General features: G+C 42.6%; 1 protein-coding gene across 6 annotated transcripts; it reads left to right on the top strand.

Moving 5' to 3' along the window:
• The first annotated feature begins 666 nt into the window (after positions 1-666).
• zfr2 (zinc finger RNA binding protein 2) lies at positions 667-19,261 on the top strand. 6 transcript variants are annotated; one of them, XM_035523182.1, is made up of 19 exons: positions 667-724; positions 1,554-1,800; positions 2,154-2,268; positions 2,894-3,109; positions 3,233-3,588; positions 7,436-7,621; positions 8,012-8,234; positions 8,488-8,639; positions 9,060-9,179; positions 9,573-9,718; positions 10,115-10,241; positions 11,650-11,840; positions 13,637-13,805; positions 14,529-14,703; positions 15,650-15,735; positions 17,106-17,201; positions 17,585-17,696; positions 17,960-18,057; positions 18,350-19,261. In XM_035523182.1, the coding sequence occupies exons 1-19, from the start codon at positions 672-674 to the stop codon at positions 18,515-18,517; spliced, it is 3,036 nt and encodes a 1,011-aa protein (XP_035379075.1). In that variant the 5' UTR covers positions 667-671; the 3' UTR covers positions 18,518-19,261. The 6 variants fall into 6 exon arrangements, with proteins under 6 accessions (XP_035379075.1, XP_026866469.2, XP_035379074.1 ...); XM_027010668.2 differs by having other exon boundaries at positions 2,891-3,109; positions 13,625-13,805; XM_035523181.1 differs by having other exon boundaries at positions 2,151-2,268; positions 13,625-13,805.
• The last annotated feature ends 18 nt before the right edge of the window (positions 19,262-19,279 follow it).

The following is a 19,279-nucleotide window of genomic DNA, read 5'->3' as shown; positions in this document are numbered from 1 at the left end:
AATACCCACATAATCTGCTTTGGACCACTGCAAGCACTGAAATCCCCGGACTTCAACCTAGAGGGCGCTCTTCTACAAGAATTGTGTGTATTCAGTGGTCCTTAAACATATCGGTTACTTATTTAACAGCAGATGAATAAAAAATCATGTTTCGAATGTCACAAAGGTAATTGTCACATAACTAATCATTATGATTTAGCAGCAGGAGTTTCGAGTGCATTGGTCTTCTCAAATGACCTTTTACTCAGATGTATGAAATCAGATATACCTCAAAGATGACTTGAGATGAGGGCCAAAAAAGAAACAGGGTCACAACGATGCGAATAAATTAGTCAGATCAACAGAACATGCAAAGTATGTAGAAAAATAAAATGCATGAAAAAAAAAAAGAAACCCAAAAAACAATGACAAGGCTGTGGTAAAAACTGCTTTGAATGCGTTGTCCAAAATCTAATACAAAACTCCGGTTACAAATCCATCAGAAAATCCAACAATAACAACATTAATAGAATGCCAGTATGGAGGAAACGCATTCAAATACTTATTTTATTTACAGAATTTTTATTTTCATGTCAATTTACTTAAAACGGATTGTTTGCCCGCAAACAGTTAAAGCAGGGTGGCTGGAAAGGTGACGGCGCGCTCCGTCACTGGTGCTGAAGTTGCCCAAAATGGCTGCGAGTAATTACTACGGATTCACGCATGGAGCCGGCCCGCAATACAGGTAACGCAGGCGCCAGCCTTGTCGTGCAAATGTCGAGGTGGTGTTTGTCAACATCATTAAGCTCGTCAGGAGAGACGGATCAATTAGCGAGGCAGGTTCATTTGCTAAGATAGGTAGCCAGGCAGAAAGTCAGTCAGGTTGCCTTGCTAAAATCAGCTAAGCTACGCTACGCTAGGCTAGGCTAGGCTAGGCTAGCTTAGCTGTCGGGCACAGGTGCAAGTCGCTGCCTGGCCTCTAAAATTGTAATTCTGTCCTCTCGCACGCACTCCTTACATGAAGCAGGAACATCTGTATGAGCCTTTATAAGACTACTGAGTGACTGCATGTTGAACATTCAGTGTTGTTAGCCAGACAGCTTAGCTAGCTTAGATTGCTAGACAGATGTTGCAGGGACATGTTTTGAGTGTTATGATGTATTAGCTGAGTGACATTCGTGTGTGTGTGTGTGTGTGTGTGTGTGTGTGTGTGTGTGTGTGTGTGTGATTTTCCTTCTCGTATATTTGATTTAAATTCTCCTAAATGAAGGTATACTCCTGATTTCCAAAATTCATACCTAACACTTTTTTTGTGTCATGTGTAGATTTGGTACTGTTATGTTTCGCAAACTTGTTATTCGTCAGTATAAGGATAAACTAATTATCCGTTAGCTCATGCACTCAATATCAGCGATGGCAGTATTAATATGTACCTCGTGTAAGACAAAACATGTTTTCCCCGTGTTTATTCTATTCAACCTGCTCCATTCACATCAGCCCAGCGTTTTTAGTAGAAGAACCGCTGGGCTACATAATGTCCTGAAATGACCCTGACTTGCTTTGACCTCTTCCAGCACCCAGCTGGCCCCTGCATACTCCCATCAAACCGCTCCTAGTTACAGTGTCCAGCCTGCCGCTGGAGTCGCCCACGCGGTTACGGCCTCGTATGCCCCTGCCACTGCACAGACTGACCGGCCACTGGCATCTCCAGCCTATCCCACATACCAGACTCATCCTGCTCAAGATTATGGATACCGCCAACAGGAAACGGCACCTCAGCCAGCCACTACGCCACAGACCTATCAGGTCTTCACAGAAGCAGTTAGTGTCATTTCTGCTCGTTTCACATCATCGCAGCAATGGAGATGTCCCTGCTCCCTGGTTTTCATGATTTCTTTTGTCATATGCTTGTATTGTTTGGTTATTGCATTGCTTAGTTGTTTCTAATTTGTTTTCCCCCTTTGCAGTTCATTTCTGACGTGCATTTCCATATTTTTGGCTTTTGGAAAACTAGAATTGTAAAGTGGTGGCGAATCATAGCCAGTTTTGCCATGTGATGGAGTGCCTCCCCCACCCCCTAGCTGCACTTTGTGTGTACCTGTTGGTGTACTGTCTCATCCGATTGTCGCAGTAAACGCCCCCCCCCCCCCCCCCCCCCCGTTAAATGAAAGCAGGAGAGCTACAGCTACGGGCGCCCGGTGTCGGCCAGCAGCTACGAGAACAAACCGTACTATCAGACGAGCATGGCGCCTGCTCAGCGCACGCAAGCTGGGGCCTTCTTTCAGCCAGGTGATCTGCTTTTAGCCTGCTCTCCTTGTTTTGAAATGTTCAGTGCATTACGATTAGGGCTGCGCAACGATATCGTTTGCTAGTGGTACCAGTGTTGCAAAGGCTGATGACGTCCCTGTTGTAGAAGGCTGTGAACGAATTGCTAAGAAATCGGAACCTTTTGTTCGGCCCTGACAGGTCGCAGACATGCTGGAATGTTTTGATTTAAACATGGCATCCACATCGCTAAATACGTTGTGATTTATATTTGGTGATATCTCAGTAAATAATTTTTGTTGATGCCATGCAGCCATGAGTTGAGTGAACTTAAAAAAAAAAAAAAAAACCTTTGTAATACTTCTCTTAAAATGTACAACAAACTTTGATGACTTTATGTTAATACACACGAAAAACGATGTTTAACCTTAAAACCGAAGTGTCACTTTAAAACTGCAGTCACTTGGACAAGGAACAATAGATAAAACAATAGAATATATGTAACAGTATAGCAATAATAAATGCATACTTGCATGCATGTTTAATTTATTCAAATATAATGGTAAGGCCGTTAAAACACATTTGCGAGCATTCACTGCATTTCAACCTTAGTTAGGCTCAGCTAATGTGGTTCACTCCTTTTCAGCAGGTCTTAAAAGTGGCTACAGGCCTGTAAGCACAGTATACAGCCAGCCTCCTCCCCAAAGACAGACCCCAGCCCTCAAAGCGCTTCCTCCCGCCAGCTCCGTCTCCACCAACTACAGCATTTACCCAGCGTCAACCAGTGTGCCACAGCCACCCAACCCCATATCAACGTACACGCCCAGCTCCTCCTACAATTCCACAGCTGCCACTTCTTACTCTGGTAAGTCCCAGGGGTGGGGGGCTTTCGTTTGGCAGGTGTTCAGAATGTATCCTGTGAGCTTGCTCTATGGTGTCCTTTCACAGTGTCAGGCACTTTGCCTGACCCCATTGTCTACCCACACAGGTCTCAGCTACTCCAGTTATGATTCTAGTAGCTACACGTCCACTGTGACGTACTACCAGCCTACCCAGCAGCTGGGCCTTCCACAGACTCAACCCCAAGCACCTCCCTCCCAACAGCCACCACCTCCCACTCCTCAGTCCCAGCCTCCTCAGCCGCAAGCCCATCCGCCGCCTACTAAGCAGCTCACCGGCTCCTCCTGGAGTGGCACCGGGAACAGCATGGTCTCAGGTTCTGCTGTCAGCGGGTACAAGAAGCCCATGTTTCATCAAAACAAGGTCCAGAAGCCCAAAGGCCCTCCCAAGCAGCCTCAGCTGCACTACTGTGACATCTGCAAGATAAGCTGCGCTGGTCCGCAGGTACGGATGCGCGATGGCGGTGAATTACTTGAATACGAGGTGCTTTCACTGTGCATTTGGATCGAAATTTAGAAGGCCCGCATTTCATGTAGTGCTGTTAAGAAGTTGCCAGTGCTATTAATAAAGCATGGTACTATTCGAGTCTGCATGGCCACCCTATATTGGTTTATCACTTTGCTCATGCCAGTTACAAACTCTGCATTTGTTGTGTTTGGATGGTAACATGGATGGATAGGCCAGCACTGAAAATCTGATGTAGAAATAATGCCAACAGCGGTCATGGTCGATGTTTAATATGTAGGACAATGTTCTGTTCAAGTGACCTATGTGAAGTCTGATGTGACGTATCAGCCATGTGCCCCTGAATGAGCAGCACGTCAGGCTTGAGGGCAAATGAGAGCTATCTATAGGACATAACAGATTCCTAGATTAAATGGTGCTTTGCTTATACTGATGGGGCAGAGAGGAATTGGACCATCCCGCCAAGCCGTTGACAACACTGCAAATCTTGCTCCTGTTGACATGTATAGGATACCACTGGGCTAGGATCCATAGAACACATGTTGTTTAGACACTTTTAGAGCAGTGGCATCATTACATTTATCAGACTTTTACTATAAACTATTGCTTTTCAATAAACATTGGATTTTCCCATGCATGTATTTTTTCATGCATGTATTGAACTTTTTTAAAAACTTGGATTTCCTTTAACTTTAAATATTATGAAACTGAAAAACATTTAATAAAACAGTTTTACAAATCCTAAATATAAATGAACATATATACATTCAAATAAATAAAAATAAATTGGACAAACAAATTAGATCAAATATGTTTGCTGCAGTCTTTTGAAAACTCTTTAACATATATTCAAGACTTCAGTCAGTTGATAACTCAGTCCAAGGAGATTAAAGGCTGGCCGACTATCATAGTCCAGAAGTAATAGAAAATAAATCTTCGACTCCAACTTGAGACTAAATAAGAATGATCTATAGGTCAGCATGTGAAATGTTGTTGGGGCTGCTCAATTTCTTATGCCTGCATCAGACTGCAGAAATTCAGCCCCATTTGACACGATTTTGTTGCAAACGGCAAATCTCCAGTGTCTGACCCAAATAATGAGCATTGGGAATGATGATTAGGTCTTGAAGAATGGTATAATGGAAGAACAGTGATGTGTTAACCCAAAGGAAAGTCTAGCATGACAGAATTTTTTGTATTTTCCTGCCTAGTTTGATAATTCTCCACACATGTTCCTTGATGGCCATGATTATCTATTTCTTGACCCTCTTCTGTGATGACCCTCAAAAGGACATGAACAATGATTGGTTGGCATCAAGTGAGTAGTGTTGCCAGTTTCTGGAACAAAACGCAGCAAAAAGTTATGGATCTCTGATTGCAACATCTGACGCATGACGACAAATGTCATGTAATCTTATCCTGGCATTAAAGGTTTTTAGTGAGAAACACCAGCCTGTTTACATGGTTTGGTTTCAGAGAGGTAGGTGATATTTCCAACTGTGCTGAAGACAACTCTCTGAAGAGGCTTTTGTGGCTGGGATACACAGATGCTTTCTTGCCAAGTTGGAGAACTGTGGGTAGAGCTTTTGGGATTTCCTCCACCACTGCAATGGGTCCTCCTCGGCGTCCAGTCTCCGTCTGTCTGTATGACTGTAGCTCAAGAGCTATGGTCTGGTGCTGTTGCCGACTGGGTCCTACAGCTTTACATTCTGTGACCTGTAGAAGCTGCCTAGGGCTGCTGCCTCATGCTTCTTTAGTGCAGCAGTGTCTTCCATGTCTGGCTTCAGTGGACCCTCGCTGGTTACGTCTGACATTTTTAGCTTGACCCGTTAGGTCTGGGGCAGAGGCCATGACGAGCAGCTCTTGTGTTGCTGTGTCATCGTATTTGTCATCGAGATGGTCTGCTCTCTACTTTTGGATGCTTTGCAGAGCTCTGTGTCTTCCACTGTACTTCCAGTACTGAGTTGTTGGAGGTTGAGGGTCGGTTTCAAAAAAGACGCACTTGCACATTGCTCTCCAGAAAGTGCATCTGTGAATTCTATCAGAGGGCTAAATGACTTCTTAATGGTCTGCAGTACGTCAGTGTCCTGCCACAAGGAGGTGAGATGTCGTTTGAGGGGAGAAAAAAAAAAAAAAAAAAAAAACCTGGCCAATGTCTTTCAGCTGCTCGAGGACCCTGTCAATCATGGCATGCTAAGGTCCCCATATGATTGGACATTCTGTCTTTAGTGAGTGTTCAGGCAGATTCATCTTCTTCTGTGTCTTGGAGAGCTCACTCTTTCTCTTTCTTTTTCTTCTTTTTTCTCCAACTCTAGGAGAAGCAGCTGACCAGCTTCTGGTTGGCCCCCATCACACGGTCCGTCCTGGAATCCTTCAGTGCATTTCTTAAGATGACACCAAATATGTATATATTTAGTATCATAATGATCATGAAAGCATCATTGGGCATTTGGCGTGTGTGAGTGAGGGAGATCATGTCCTATTCACCTGTGGGCATGTGGAGACTATACCAGAAGCACTGGAGTCTCATCTATCCATGGATATCAGCTTCCAGCTGTATGTCTGGGACATTGTCCCTAGTGGTACAGATGACTTTTTGTCTTCCTTTAAGCACCGTGCAGCCATTGCTTCCCAGTGCATGGGTGATTATTTTGTTCCGTGGTTTTCAGGGAAAAAAACTACTGTTTACAGATGCTTCAAATTGAAATTGCCGTTGATGTAACGAATTGTAAGACTGATGAAAGGCTCCATGGTGCGGGTTGGCTGTATGTCCATTGTGGCAAAGTATTTGGCTGTAGACATCATGTGCAATTTTGTTATGGTAGTTGTTGTACAGGGCAGGCGCTACAACTCTGTTGAAATGGCAGTATGTAACACTCGCCCAAAGTGTTTACAAATTTCTTAAGTTGCTAACAGTTTCTGGTTGCAAACAGAGCTAATTGGGCTTGTCTACGATGACATCTGCTGTTTCTTTGTCTTTGAGATCTGAGTGGGTAGGCGGTTGCATTATAAATAGTGCCCTTAATCGATGAGTGTCCTGTGGTATAAGAAGTCAAGGGGGGCTTTTCTTTTCTGTTTTTGGTTTCTATTGTTGTTTGGTTCTAGACCACTTTGTGACTGAATTTCAGGTGACTAAATAAATTGGTCTTCTTGCCTTGTGGTGCAGACACCACCATGTAACAAGTTTTGCATTGCATTTGTTGCTGGTGCTCATTGGACTCCTTGAAACCAAAGTGTTCCCAAACAGCTGAAGTGCTTTTACCGTTCTTGTTGACCGAAGGCTCTCTTTCAATCATCTTTGCATCAGCTGATTTAAACACGCCCCAGCCTGGCTGAGAGGGAGTTTGGGTTTTTAGGGAGGGGGCAAAACTGCTATAAAGAAAAGGGCTGTCTGCTAGATTTATAACACAAGACACAATGATGGCATCGTTGAGAAACTGAGTACAGCACAGTAATCTTTCTAGTTGGATTATCTTGTTTTCATAATCGTTGGAAACCAAAATCGCAGTTAAAAATAAAATTTGATGACAATATCCTTTCTGATTGCTATTTTATGCTTAAAAATGGTGAGAAATGTTATATAACGTTTTGGCTAGGTGACACCACAGCCGATGCTGGTTAAGTCTGAGCACCTGAGCTTGGATTTTGCGTCTTAATTGAATCTAAATCAAGTTTGTCATTATATGCAGTGCATATAGAATATGAAAAGTTAGGTCCATTTAACCTATGTCAAGAAATGTGCCACAAAATGCTTTGCCTACACGTATAATAAAAAAATAACAAAATGCATTGCAAGACCTGTGTGTGTGTGTGTGTTATTCTTTAGACCTACAGAGAGCACCTGGAGGGCCAGAAGCACAAAAAGAAAGAAGCGTCACAAAAATGTGGCAATAGTCAGGCGAGTAATGGGCCTCGTGGTGTGCAAACCCAGCTGCGCTGTGAACTCTGTGACATCTCCTGTACTGGCGCTGATGCCTACACTGCACACATCCGGGGGGCCAAGCACCAGAAGGTTCGCACTAATCAACCATTCACAACCTCCACAGGTTCCAGTGTTTTTTAAAAAACAAACAAACAAAAAAACATTTTATTTTCTTTATACCAGGATTCTTAAACAAGAATTATAGAAAGCTCACGGCAAGATTTAAATTTGATTTTAATTTTGAATCTGTTTGTAAAGTGATTTTGAATTGTTTTGCAGTAGGGGAAAATACTAAATTGTACTGGTGGTGCTAGTGTTCCAGATCTCTATTTTTGAGAATCCTGGTCTAAATTCGGAAAGACTTTTCACAGCCTTTAACATGAAAATCCTTTGTGTGCAAAGAATAAAAAGAATGCTGATATTTTTAACGCACCCGTCGCCTCATCTGATACGCATTTTCCGCTTTTGAATTGCCATTAGGTGGTGAAGCTGCATACAAAGCTTGGCAAACCTATTCCCTCCACGGAGCCAGTTTTAGTCAACACTGCCCCTGTTGCTGTGACGACGACCTCTGGAAAAGCCGTGCCAGGAGCTGTGGCTCCAGCTGCCCCCTTAGTGCTACAAAAATCTTCTGTGCCAACCCCACCCAAGGCACAGCTGCTCACTAAAAAACCTGTTGCACCACCCAAAGCTACAGTCATCGGTGAGCATGTGCTTTTTAATGTCACTTTTCTTTGATTATCACATATCTAAATTACTTACTCTATTATCTGGACTGGAGTACTTGCATTTCAGAAGTGACTGAATTTCTTTGGCTAGACATAATGTATGTGTGTTTAACTTTTCGACTGGCAGAATTAACATTTTATCATCACACTTCTTGCTTTCTGACGGCTTTTGCCTTGCACGGATCTTTTGGATTTGCTGGACTTATGTTGCCCCTTGTTGAACGCAAGCCAGCAGTGCTGCTGCTCCAGACCTAGCGAAGGTGGAGGAGGCGGTGAAGCAGCAGGTGGCACTAAAGTCAGACCCTCAGAGTGAGGACGAAGGGGATGGAGGAGGTGCACAAGGAGACATCCAACCAGTCGGTCATGACTACGTGGAGGAGGTGCTGAACTCGAGCATTTCTTAGGCATTCAATTGCTCATTGTGGATTGGTCTGAAGAAGCCTGAAGGGCAGTTTGTGTGTTGTCTGTTGCAGTGGAGATGATGATGATGATGATGATGATGATTGATGATTGTTTAGTTTTAGTTAATTTTATTACACAGGAATTACACACAAAGTATTAAAGGACTTCATTGCTGGCTCATTGCTTAGGGATGTTTTAAAAGAATAGAGAACAGACTGTGAACCAGTGTTAACTGTGACTTGGGACTGATTTTAACGCATCTGTAATGTAATCATGTTCCTTTTTAAATGGATGACGCTTGCTTGTGTTCCGTGATGCTATTTAGAAAGTCTTGCAACATTTTTTTTTTTCCCTTTCAGGTTTCTTGATCAGAGCTCCTGGTGTTTGTTTCTTCTCAGGTTCGTAACGACGATGGCAAGGTGATCCGCTTCCACTGCAAGCTGTGCGAGTGCAGCTTCAATGATCCCAATGCCAAAGACATGCACCTGAAGGGCCGCAGACATCGGCTGCAGTACAAGGTGCCACTAGAGCTCAGACCTTGCTCATATGCCTTACACTACCAGTAGCTAGTGCTTTTTAATATAAAATCTTCAATCCAACAATATTTAAAGGAATAGGTGGTATTTCCAATAAATTCTTCTTTATGAAACAGCTATTACACTGACACCTAGTGGTCTGGATGTCAGTTTCTGTACCAAATCTATTTGAAACATGGCTGCCTACACGTGGGGGACCCATTCTATGGAGCATAAACTGGTTAACTTGAGGACTACAAAGGAATTAGATTCTTTCTCATATGCACTTTTATAGAAAAATAATGTAAAAATTAAACAAATGTAAAAAATAAATGTATAAATGTAAAAATGTATAAATGTAAAAATAAATATATATAATTTTTAAACCCCTTGCAGAAAAAGGTGAACCCGGACCTGCTGGTGGAGATCAAGCCCAGCAACCGGGCACGGAAGCTTCTGGAAGGCAAGCTGCGGAAACAGAAGCAGAAAGCCGTATTAAAGCGACAGCATGAGGATGAACAGCGTTGGCATATGGAGATGAGGTGGGCATCTCCAGAAATGAAGGTGGCATTTTTGGCTCCCTCTCACAGAGTGCGGGCAAAAGAAAAATTTCAAGATTAGTTGGTGAAGATTATTCCCTCGGAGTGGCATTGGGACTCCCTCGGAGTGGCATTGGGATTTAGTAAGTATATATGAATGTAATGATATTGATTGCAGTAAATTTAATAATTTAGCAAAAGAAAGAGCAAATTTCCAGGGGCTTCTAAATGGTTCTAGCACAGCATAATGCCTCTCTTGATGAGATTGAATCGGGAAAAACAATGAGCAGTGCATTGAAGAAGGGTACAAGGTTGGGAAATTAGTCAAGTGATTAAAATTTTTTTTTTAAATTCCCGTGTTTTGCTGATGTGTGTTAATAACATGTTTGTCCCTTGCAGGAGATACGAAGAGGATATGTACTGGAGGAAAGCAGAGGAGGAGCATTTGTACTGGGGAGACCAAAGACGTAGAATAGCGCCCCCACCCCTCATGAGTCGTCCTGGGATACCTGTCCCCCCTCTATTGGTGAGTGAATGCGGGTAGAACATACCATAGCAAAGTGAGCAGGGCTGTGTGTGAGCAGGGCACAGTTACAACCCAGCATTACCTCGTGGGTGGATTTTCATATCCTCAATGCTTTCTACTCAAAAAAGTATCCTTAGCCAACTAAAGCACTTTTGAAAGTTGCTCTGAATGACCGTGTCTGCTACATGTCATAAATTTAAATGTTAAACCACAAGAATGTCTGACTAATTTCCTGCAACCCACTGAAAAAAAAATTATATTTGGTGTCAAAGATGAATAAGGCCAAAGTGTTGTAAAGGTCAGACAGTCTGCACCAAAGGCTTCTGGATCAAGAATAATTTATTATTGTATTATTGGTTACACTTGGATCGCACCTTTCTCAGTACCCAAGGATGCTTTACAAACAACACACTGCACAAAGCTTTTTACACTGAGTCAGCACATTGGTGAGAAGTGGCAGCCAGTCACATACACCGTACTCTCAGCAGGGAGGGGAGTGAGGATGCCATCTGTCACTGGGCAAGCAAACATAGTCATTTACGCACACCAGGACAATTTTTAGGATAACCAATTTTCCTTACTTCCATGGTTTTTTGGGGGGTTTTTCTTGGACTGTGGGAGGAACCCGGAGACCCACGCAGACATGAGGAGAATATGGAAACTGCACCTAGGTAGGGACATGAACCTGAGACCCTAATGCTGAGAGGCAAACATGCTAGCCACTAAAACTGAGGGCATAAAACAACTTTCAAACATAGAAGAAAAGAAAATTAAAATAAGACACCAGAATGTAAGCCTAAGTCGTGGCTAATGTGTAACCATTTGGTGCGGATCTCTTAGCAAATGAAAAGGGCAATACCATAAACGGAGGTGCTTTTGTCTTAGTCTTTTGACACATTTCTATATGCAGCCGCTCCAGTGCTTGCGCTGCACGGTCGTGTAGAGGTTCAAGTTACCCCAGCCCTAGCACACCCGTTTAACGCGCGTCATTTCATCATTAAACACTTTTATGCATTGGATCAGATGTGTTAAAGCAGGGAAAACCTGAAACTGTGTAGGGCAGTGGGTCCCTTAGACTGAAGTTGGAAAGCCCTTTCCTGAAGCATTTCAATGTTCTCTGGTTTTTTTGGGGTTTTTTTTTGGTGAACATAGAAACGTTTGTCTTGGCAGGGGAAGCTGTTTCTTCCCTTTTATCTTTAAAAAAAAAAAAATAATTAAAAAAAAAAAAAAAAAATGCTCCATTCTTGCTTTCCTGTTTACTATAAGAGCTAGCCACAGACCGCAAGCTGCAAACTGACCAAGAAGTAGGTCCCAGTCAGTGAAGCACATGCGTGTAAACGGTCTGGGCCGTTCTGTGTCTGGACGGCGTCATGCTCTATGCTAACTCTCTAAGGTCCCGCCCCTGCAGCCTGTGCGCCGGCCTGATTCGCCAGACGACCGGCACATCATGGCCAAGCACTCCACCATCTACCCAGTGGAGGAGGAGCTACAGGCTGTCCAGAGGATCGTGTCTCACTCGGAGAGGGCTCTCAAACTGGTGTCGGATGTGCTGCTGGAGCAGGAAGCAACTGCAGAAGGCAAAGACACCGCAGATAAGAAGTGAGTTTAAGTCAGGATAGTCTGTGATCTGAGTTCATTAGCAGAATGCCCATTTCACCATTTATGCTGCTGCCGACTCCAGGAAGAATGGGCCCATTTTTGTAGAATAACGATCAAGACAAATTTGGTAGACCATGAAATCCGACTGCCAGTCAGAGAATTTGGCCTTCTCAGGAGGCCAGGCATGTAGCGTAAGTTGCTATGGTGATTATAGTCCTGTATAAATAGGTCCAGTGTTGAGACAGAACATCCAAGGTTAAATGAAAAAAAAAAAACTGTTATGATTTGTGCACAGCAGAGGAACATTGATTGAAATGTAGCAGTCAGTTTTGAGACTGACACAAATTTTCACAAAGATTAGTGCCCTGTCGTGTGTTTTTTTTTGTTTTTTTTTTGTCAGATGTTTGTGGTATAGTGAAGTACAATTATAAGCTTTTGAATTTTTTTATAGACATACATTCAAATTAAGCAAAGACTTAATATTTACAGTGTTGCCCCTTCTTTTATAAGACTTCTGCAATTCACCGTGGCATGCTGGATATCGGCTTCTGGGCAAAATCTTGACTGGTGGCAACCCATTCTTGCCTAATCAGTGCTTAGAGTTGATCAGTTTCTGTGTTTTTGTTTGTCCTCCCTCTTTTTTCGAGGGTTGACCACAGGTTCTCAGTGGAATTGAGATCTGGGGATTTTCCTGGCCATGGACCCAAAATTTCAATATTTTGTTCACCGCACCACTTGGTTATCTCTTTTGCCTTGTGACATGGTGCTCCTTCATGCTGGAAAAAGCAGTGTTCAGCACCAAATTGCTCCTGGATCATTGGGAGCAGTTGGTCTTGGATGTTGTTTTGATTTCCATGAATAAGAAATGCTGTGTTCTTGGGCAAAATGTTGAGCAAACCCACTCCCTTGGATGAGAAGCAACCCCACATATGAATGGTCTCAGGATGCCTCACTGTTGGCATGACACAGGACTCATGGTAGCGCTCACCTTTTCTTCTCCAGACAATCATTTTCCAGATGTCCCAAACAGTCTGAAGGGGGCTTCATCAGAGAAAATAACTTTTCCCAGTCCTCTGCAGTCCAATCCCTATACTTCCTGCAGAATGTCAGTCGGTCCTTGATGTTCTTCTTGGAGAGAAGTGGCTTCTTTGCTGCCCTTCTTGACACCAAGGCATCCTCCAAAAGCTTTCGCCTCACTGTGCGTGCAGATGCACTCACACCTGCCTTCTGCCATTCCTGAGCAACATCTGCAGTGGAGCTGACCTGATCCTGTAGCTGTATTCTCTTTAGGAGAAGGTCCTGGCACTTGCTTGACATTTTTGGGTGCCCCGAAGCCTTTCGTGGCAGAGCTGAAATGCAGTGGCATTTTTTTTTTTTTTCCCCCCCAATTGTCATCTGATCACTCTTCACAATCTAGGGTTAATGCAAATTGCCACCATAAAAACTGAAGCAGCAAACTTTGTGAAAACAAATTTGTGCTAGTCTCAATTTTTGGCCACGACTGTACAGTGAAGGCTAACACCACGACATTTTTAGATTGGAGTTAGAGTTGGCTGGGGTAAACTGAATGCTGTAAGCCAAAAAAATCAAAACCCCACACTAAGCATTATTAATGCTAGCTTTGACCACTAGCATTACATTGATGGCATTTAACTTTCAGCCTTGTTTGAACTGTTTTAATTAAAGTAAAATTGAACTAAACCACTGTTTAGCTGCATATCATACTAGCGTAAGACACTTATGAGTCTTTGGTCTCCTGATCCTTTTATTTTCAAATTCCCCTGGTGGGGGAGCAGAGCGGAGCCTCAGGGCCGTGTGCTGAAGGGGGTGATGAGGGTGGGGATATTGGCCAAAGGCCTGCTGCTGCATGGAGACAGGAACGTTCAGCTCATTCTGCTAGTGGCCAAGAAACCCACCGTCTCCCTGCTCGGCAGCATCGCAGACCAGCTTCCCAAGCAACTAACGGTAAGCCGCTAGCTCCCTCCTTCTCTTTCTGTGTCTACAGTGACAAACTTTTTTAGCAATGTGGTGGTGGAGAAAGCTTTAAAAAAAAAAAACATTAAGCACGGAGGCTAGAGATGGAAAATGTATTTTTCTCTTCTGCTTTCTGGAGAAACACAGTATGTCATGAGATGTCATGTTATTGTCATGAGTCACATTTAAACCATTTTTCTCAGATTTCTGAAGAATGTTGCTCTGACCACACTATAATGACAAACTTTGATAGAGGTGGTTCTGGACATGACTTTGGAATTTCCCTCAGCTGGGACGCTGGTTCCACATTTACATTAGAATGTGTGCAAGTGTGCTAATTTTTCACAACTGTTTTTCTCTAAATCAGTGTAATCATCACTATTTGGTTGGAGTTTGCTTAATGCCATGCCCAAATAAATGTGACTATTTCTGCCCCATCAGTCTGATGGACCTTTTAACTGCTCTCTAGTTTTCCCTGCCTGGTTGCAAAAACTAAACCCTAGGGTTACGCATAAACACAGGGAACATAACCAAAGCTTTCCCTCATACTTCTCATTATACTGCTAGGAGACTATGAAACTGGGATAGTCATCACCTGTCGAGTGGCTACTCTTAGGAGCTGTTGCTCCGATATAATTTGCAACATCTGGCCCCCATAGCACCCCAGCCGCCTCCTCTGTAACAAGTAATCCAAAGTGTCCTTTTAACCGGCAGAGCTTTTGTGAAGATCAGTATGTGGTGCAGGCTCATCCTGAGGAAGCCAACGTCGTCATTATTTCCAGCAAGGAACCAAAAATGCAGGTCACCGTCTCTCTCACGTCGCCTGTGATGCGGGAGGAGCCCGCCCTCGGCATGGAGGAAAAAGCAGGCACTGGACTGCCTGAGAGAGGTTGGAGAACCCATGCTTTTCAGTCTGTCTGCTTTTAATAGATATGCAAGCAAGCAGTTTGGCTCCAAGCTAAATCAGGCTCTGACCGTCCCTAGCATTCGCCATCTGCTGGCCTGATGAGTTGAATTTGGCCAGTACGTATTTCAGTATGTAATTTTCTAATGCTTTCCTAATGTGCTTGGTGGAACCTAAAGCTGGATCTCTGACCTTTCTGTGACGTGTGTCCGTGTGGTGTTGGGGATAGGCGTCATGGTAATGATGTGTTGTGACCCATACGAAGGCTCTGGCACTCAGTGTAAGAGAGGACAGACTTCTATATTTGAGCTTTACAGGCCTTTCAGGGAAAGACCTAAGGTCACGTGTGGGTATTGTAGATGCAGCTCTCTACAAATAAGCATTGCCATACTGACCCTCTTATCAGATACTGGAGAGCTATTTGAGTAACACAGTGGGCTCCTGGTTACAAAAGGGTTAGGAAGCCCATTGCTAAATGTATAGCTCATAATAATAATTTCCTTATCTTTTATTACTTCTATGCCTTATTAATTAAAAAAAAAATGAAAACAAATATCTAGATTGTGTTGATTTGTCCTGTTTGTGTTTGGTGGTCATTTACATCACTACACCTATAGGCAGTTCCCTCAGACTGTGTTTTTTTTTTTGCATCTCAATTTCCACATAATTTGTTCCACTGTAACATGTTTCAAGAACCTGGTAAAGGAAATGTGGAAAGGCTCCTGCCCCTGGTGTTATGAAATGTACATGTTGCCTACTACAAAAATCCCCTTTCTTTTCCATTTTTCTATATTTAATTTATACAACAGTTTTTTTGTTACTTTCCGTAGTAGAGCAGAGGTTGGTCCTTCTGTGAGTTTCTTTGCCTTTTGCTTTATTGGGTGGATACATAGAAATCAGTGACCATGTCCTCTCGTCTCTCTCTTCCCAGTGCCTGAGAAGGACCCTCCAGACGTTCTAAACAGGACCAAGTGCCTCGAGTATTTAGCTGCCCTTCGGCATGCCAAATGGTTCCAGGTAAAAATGGGCGTTGTAGACAGTGCTGTGTGATATGTGGTCTGTGAAGGCACACAACCCCCCCCCCCAAAAAAAAAAATGTGAAGAAATTCTCTTAAGAGTTGATGGTTGATATGTCAAACAAATTGTATTCCTTCCCAAACAAAAAGTGAGGGGGAAACGTGCGTTGGTGGCCGAGTATTTAGCTAAATATAAAAATATAATGGCTGGGGGCAATGCTGAGTGCAGAAGAGTGAATCTTCCTTTTCGTTACAGCATATAGTTCCTTAGTGTTGCACTGTCGTACATGCTTGGTCTGAAACAAACAAAGCAAGTTATCTGATGTTGGTTACTCACGTTCCCTAACTGACAACCATCCATCAACAAGCCATTGCTATTACATATGATGAGATTCAACATTGGATGCAGATGTCCATATGACAATAGATCAGCTCGTTTTTTGTTTTTTTTTTCCTACACAAAATAACTTCCGGACAACTGGATTTTCATTCAGTTAGCTTTGCCCAGAATTTTCCTTTAACGTGTGCTTTGTACGCGACAGTCAGTGCCTGACAGAAAAGAGCACACTTCCTGCCTCTCAGCTGGAGGCAAACTAAAAATGATCCCATTCACACTTCGAAAGACACAGCAAAATTATACATATTGGTGTTTAAATTCTGAAATGGATAACTTTGCAAGCGTGGAGAAATGCATAGGAAAACGATTCCTCCACAGTAGTTTTGAAATCTTCATCGCTTATTGCTATGCAAGTTAAGAGACTGGATCTGCTAGGTTTCGTGTTTAAAACAAAATAAGCAAGGGATGATGTCCAACCAGCTGTTCATTATCTCAAAATATGTCTGTAGCCCAACCAAAAGCATATTATGTAGATATTTACCAAAGAATTACATAATTTCATATTGAATAATGTAATGTATTTTATCAGGCAGTTACAAGCTTTGCTATGAAAAAAGCTGGTTACTTTGGTTACCCAGAGTAGTGCTCTCTACAATAGTCCATTATTCTAAAAAATAATGGACCCCCCCCCCATTTGACCAATCAGAATAAACTATTCCATGGTGCTGTCAATTTTCATAAGATGTTCATAAATTATACTGTCGTTCACACGTAATATAAAATTTTAACTCCTGCCTAGTTTATTAAATATTATTATGTTTACAGGTACAAATCCTCACTGACCAAACAGGAAAGGGTGATCATGCATGCTCAATTGTTGCACACAAGAAATTTAGCTTGTAAAGAATGGGCAAACTCTGGAGTCAAAACAGCCATACATCTTACAAGTAGGACCTGCAAATGTAAAAGCCAGCACTGTCTTCGTACATGGAGTCTGTGGTGGTACGTGTGGTCTCAGTGGCTTTTGTCAGCAGGCTCGAGCCAATGGACTCCAGTCCTGTGTGATCATCATGCGTGTGCTCAGAGACCTCTGCCAGCGTGTGCCAACCTGGGCCAAGATGTCTGACTGGGTGAGAAGTCTGACCTTCACTTTGCTACTTCCGGATTTTTCTTTTCCCATTGATCAATCTTGGATGCTGCAGTTTTCTGTGGGGTTTATGAGTTATCACAGCATATTCATAACACAACTAGTAGAAGTAATTTTGGCTATAACCTTCTCCTGTCTTTTAACTGTCAAATCAAGAGTTTATCATTGTTTGTAATATACCTTGCCATTTATTAAAATTGTGTGCAGCAGTATAATCAAATTTTAAATATTTTGTCCATATCATGAAATCCTAGACATCATCTCAGCGTGATGAATGAGTTGCTATTTTAACCATAAAAGTGCTCAGTGCTGTGTGCGTCGTCGGGGTGTTGGGTGTGTCTGTATGTATGGTTATTGCGTCTAAAGGCCATGGAGCTACTGGTGGAGAAGGCCATCAGCAGTGCTGCTGGTCTGCTGAGTCCAGGAGAGGCCATGCGGAGAGTTCTGGAGTGCATAGCTAGTGGAATCCTTCTACAAGGTGCCACATCTTCTGATGACGCTCCTCTACAGGATTAATAACACACACAATGATCTTTTAAAAAATGTAGAAAGCTTTTTTTTTTTCATGAATAGATCTTTAAATAGACATTTTTAAAATGTACTTTATTCTCAAGATGATTTACAGATCATGCAATGGTATAGTTATCCCCCCCCCCCCCCCCCCCCCCCCCCCCATAGATTCCTTAAAAGATTTCCTTTGAAGGGTTTGCTTTGCGTGTATAATGTTCCTCCTGCTGACAGATGGCCCAGGCTTGTTTGACCCTTGCGAAAAAGTCCAAACAGATGCACTGGGCAGCATGACCAAGCAATCCAGAGAAGATGTAACAGCAAGTGCTCAGGTGTTTAAAGAAACGCATTGTCAGATTTATTGTGAAGTGCCTTGCGCCCGGTGACATTTTGCATATGAGAGCATTAGCTTGCTTTTCCCTTCATTGGCTCCTTTTGAGTTAATTCTGAATGAATGCTGTTTTAGTATCTGTTGTCTAGAAAATCGTTTTAAATAAAGCTTGGAGTTGAAATTCAAGCTTTAGTTGTTAGAATCCACCCCCTGGAAGTTCAGATGTTTAAGCAAGACCAATGTTGTGCTCTCTTTCTTTCTCTTTCTATCTTTCTTTCTTTTTTTTTTTTTAGCACGCCCTGCGATTGTTGGCTTTTCGTCAGATTCACAAAGTTCTGGGGATGGCGTCACTTCCGGTTTCCAAAGCTAGCGCTCGCAACCGCAAGAGGCGAAGGGATGGAGTGGACGAGGGCGAGGGCGAGGGCAAGAAGGACAAAAAGGAAGTGTCCCGAGATGTCTGAGGACTGGTCGCAAATGATCGTTTATTTACTTTGAAACGAGACAAGGAAAAACGACGAAGCCTCGCTGCAAAGGACAAAAGCAACAGTCTTGCCATTTTTGCTTTTTAAGACACAGGAGGGAAAAAAATGGAGAAACTATGTACTCACTGTTCTCTTTTTATTACCGCTGTACCGAAAGTAGGTTTCAAAATTTACTGGCGTTAAACAGGAGACGATTGCATTCCATTTCGAGAGGAGCAGGGTGAACCTGAATTCTGCTACCGTAAAATGAACAGTTACTAACCTGTTTTTACTCAAATGTAGGAACATTTATTCAATATTAGCACTTACTTAAAAAAACCCTCTAATCCCTTAAACATACCCAAGTTGTGTGTTTTTGTTTATTTATTTTGTTTTGTTTTAACACAAGACCTTAAATTAGGGGTGCGGTCCAGTTTTCTGGACACATTAAGATTGGTCTCATACTAAAAAGGATTTTCAGTTTCTCAATAGTGAAGAGTTTAAAACTAGACATATTTTGTGTGTGGAACGTCACCTCATTATGTACATTATTGCAGAGATATTAAATATTATGTAACCGTAAACTCAGTCGTAATAAATCGGTACTAAACCGACAGAAAGTTCTATACCAACAACCAAAAGACGTGACAGAAGAAACAGACCACTAAACGTTACATTAAAATGTTTATTAATATTTAGTCATTTTAATACCTGGATTAAATGATAAAAATGAACGACCATTTATTTCAGTGGTAGTCTGTT

Source organism: Electrophorus electricus, chromosome 26 (assembly GCF_013358815.1).
Source record: "Electrophorus electricus isolate fEleEle1 chromosome 26, fEleEle1.pri, whole genome shotgun sequence".
NCBI classification, from domain to species: domain Eukaryota; kingdom Metazoa; phylum Chordata; class Actinopteri; order Gymnotiformes; family Gymnotidae; genus Electrophorus; species Electrophorus electricus.
Note: the sequence above shows the minus strand (reverse complement) of the source record. Positions and strands in the feature narration are given on the sequence as shown.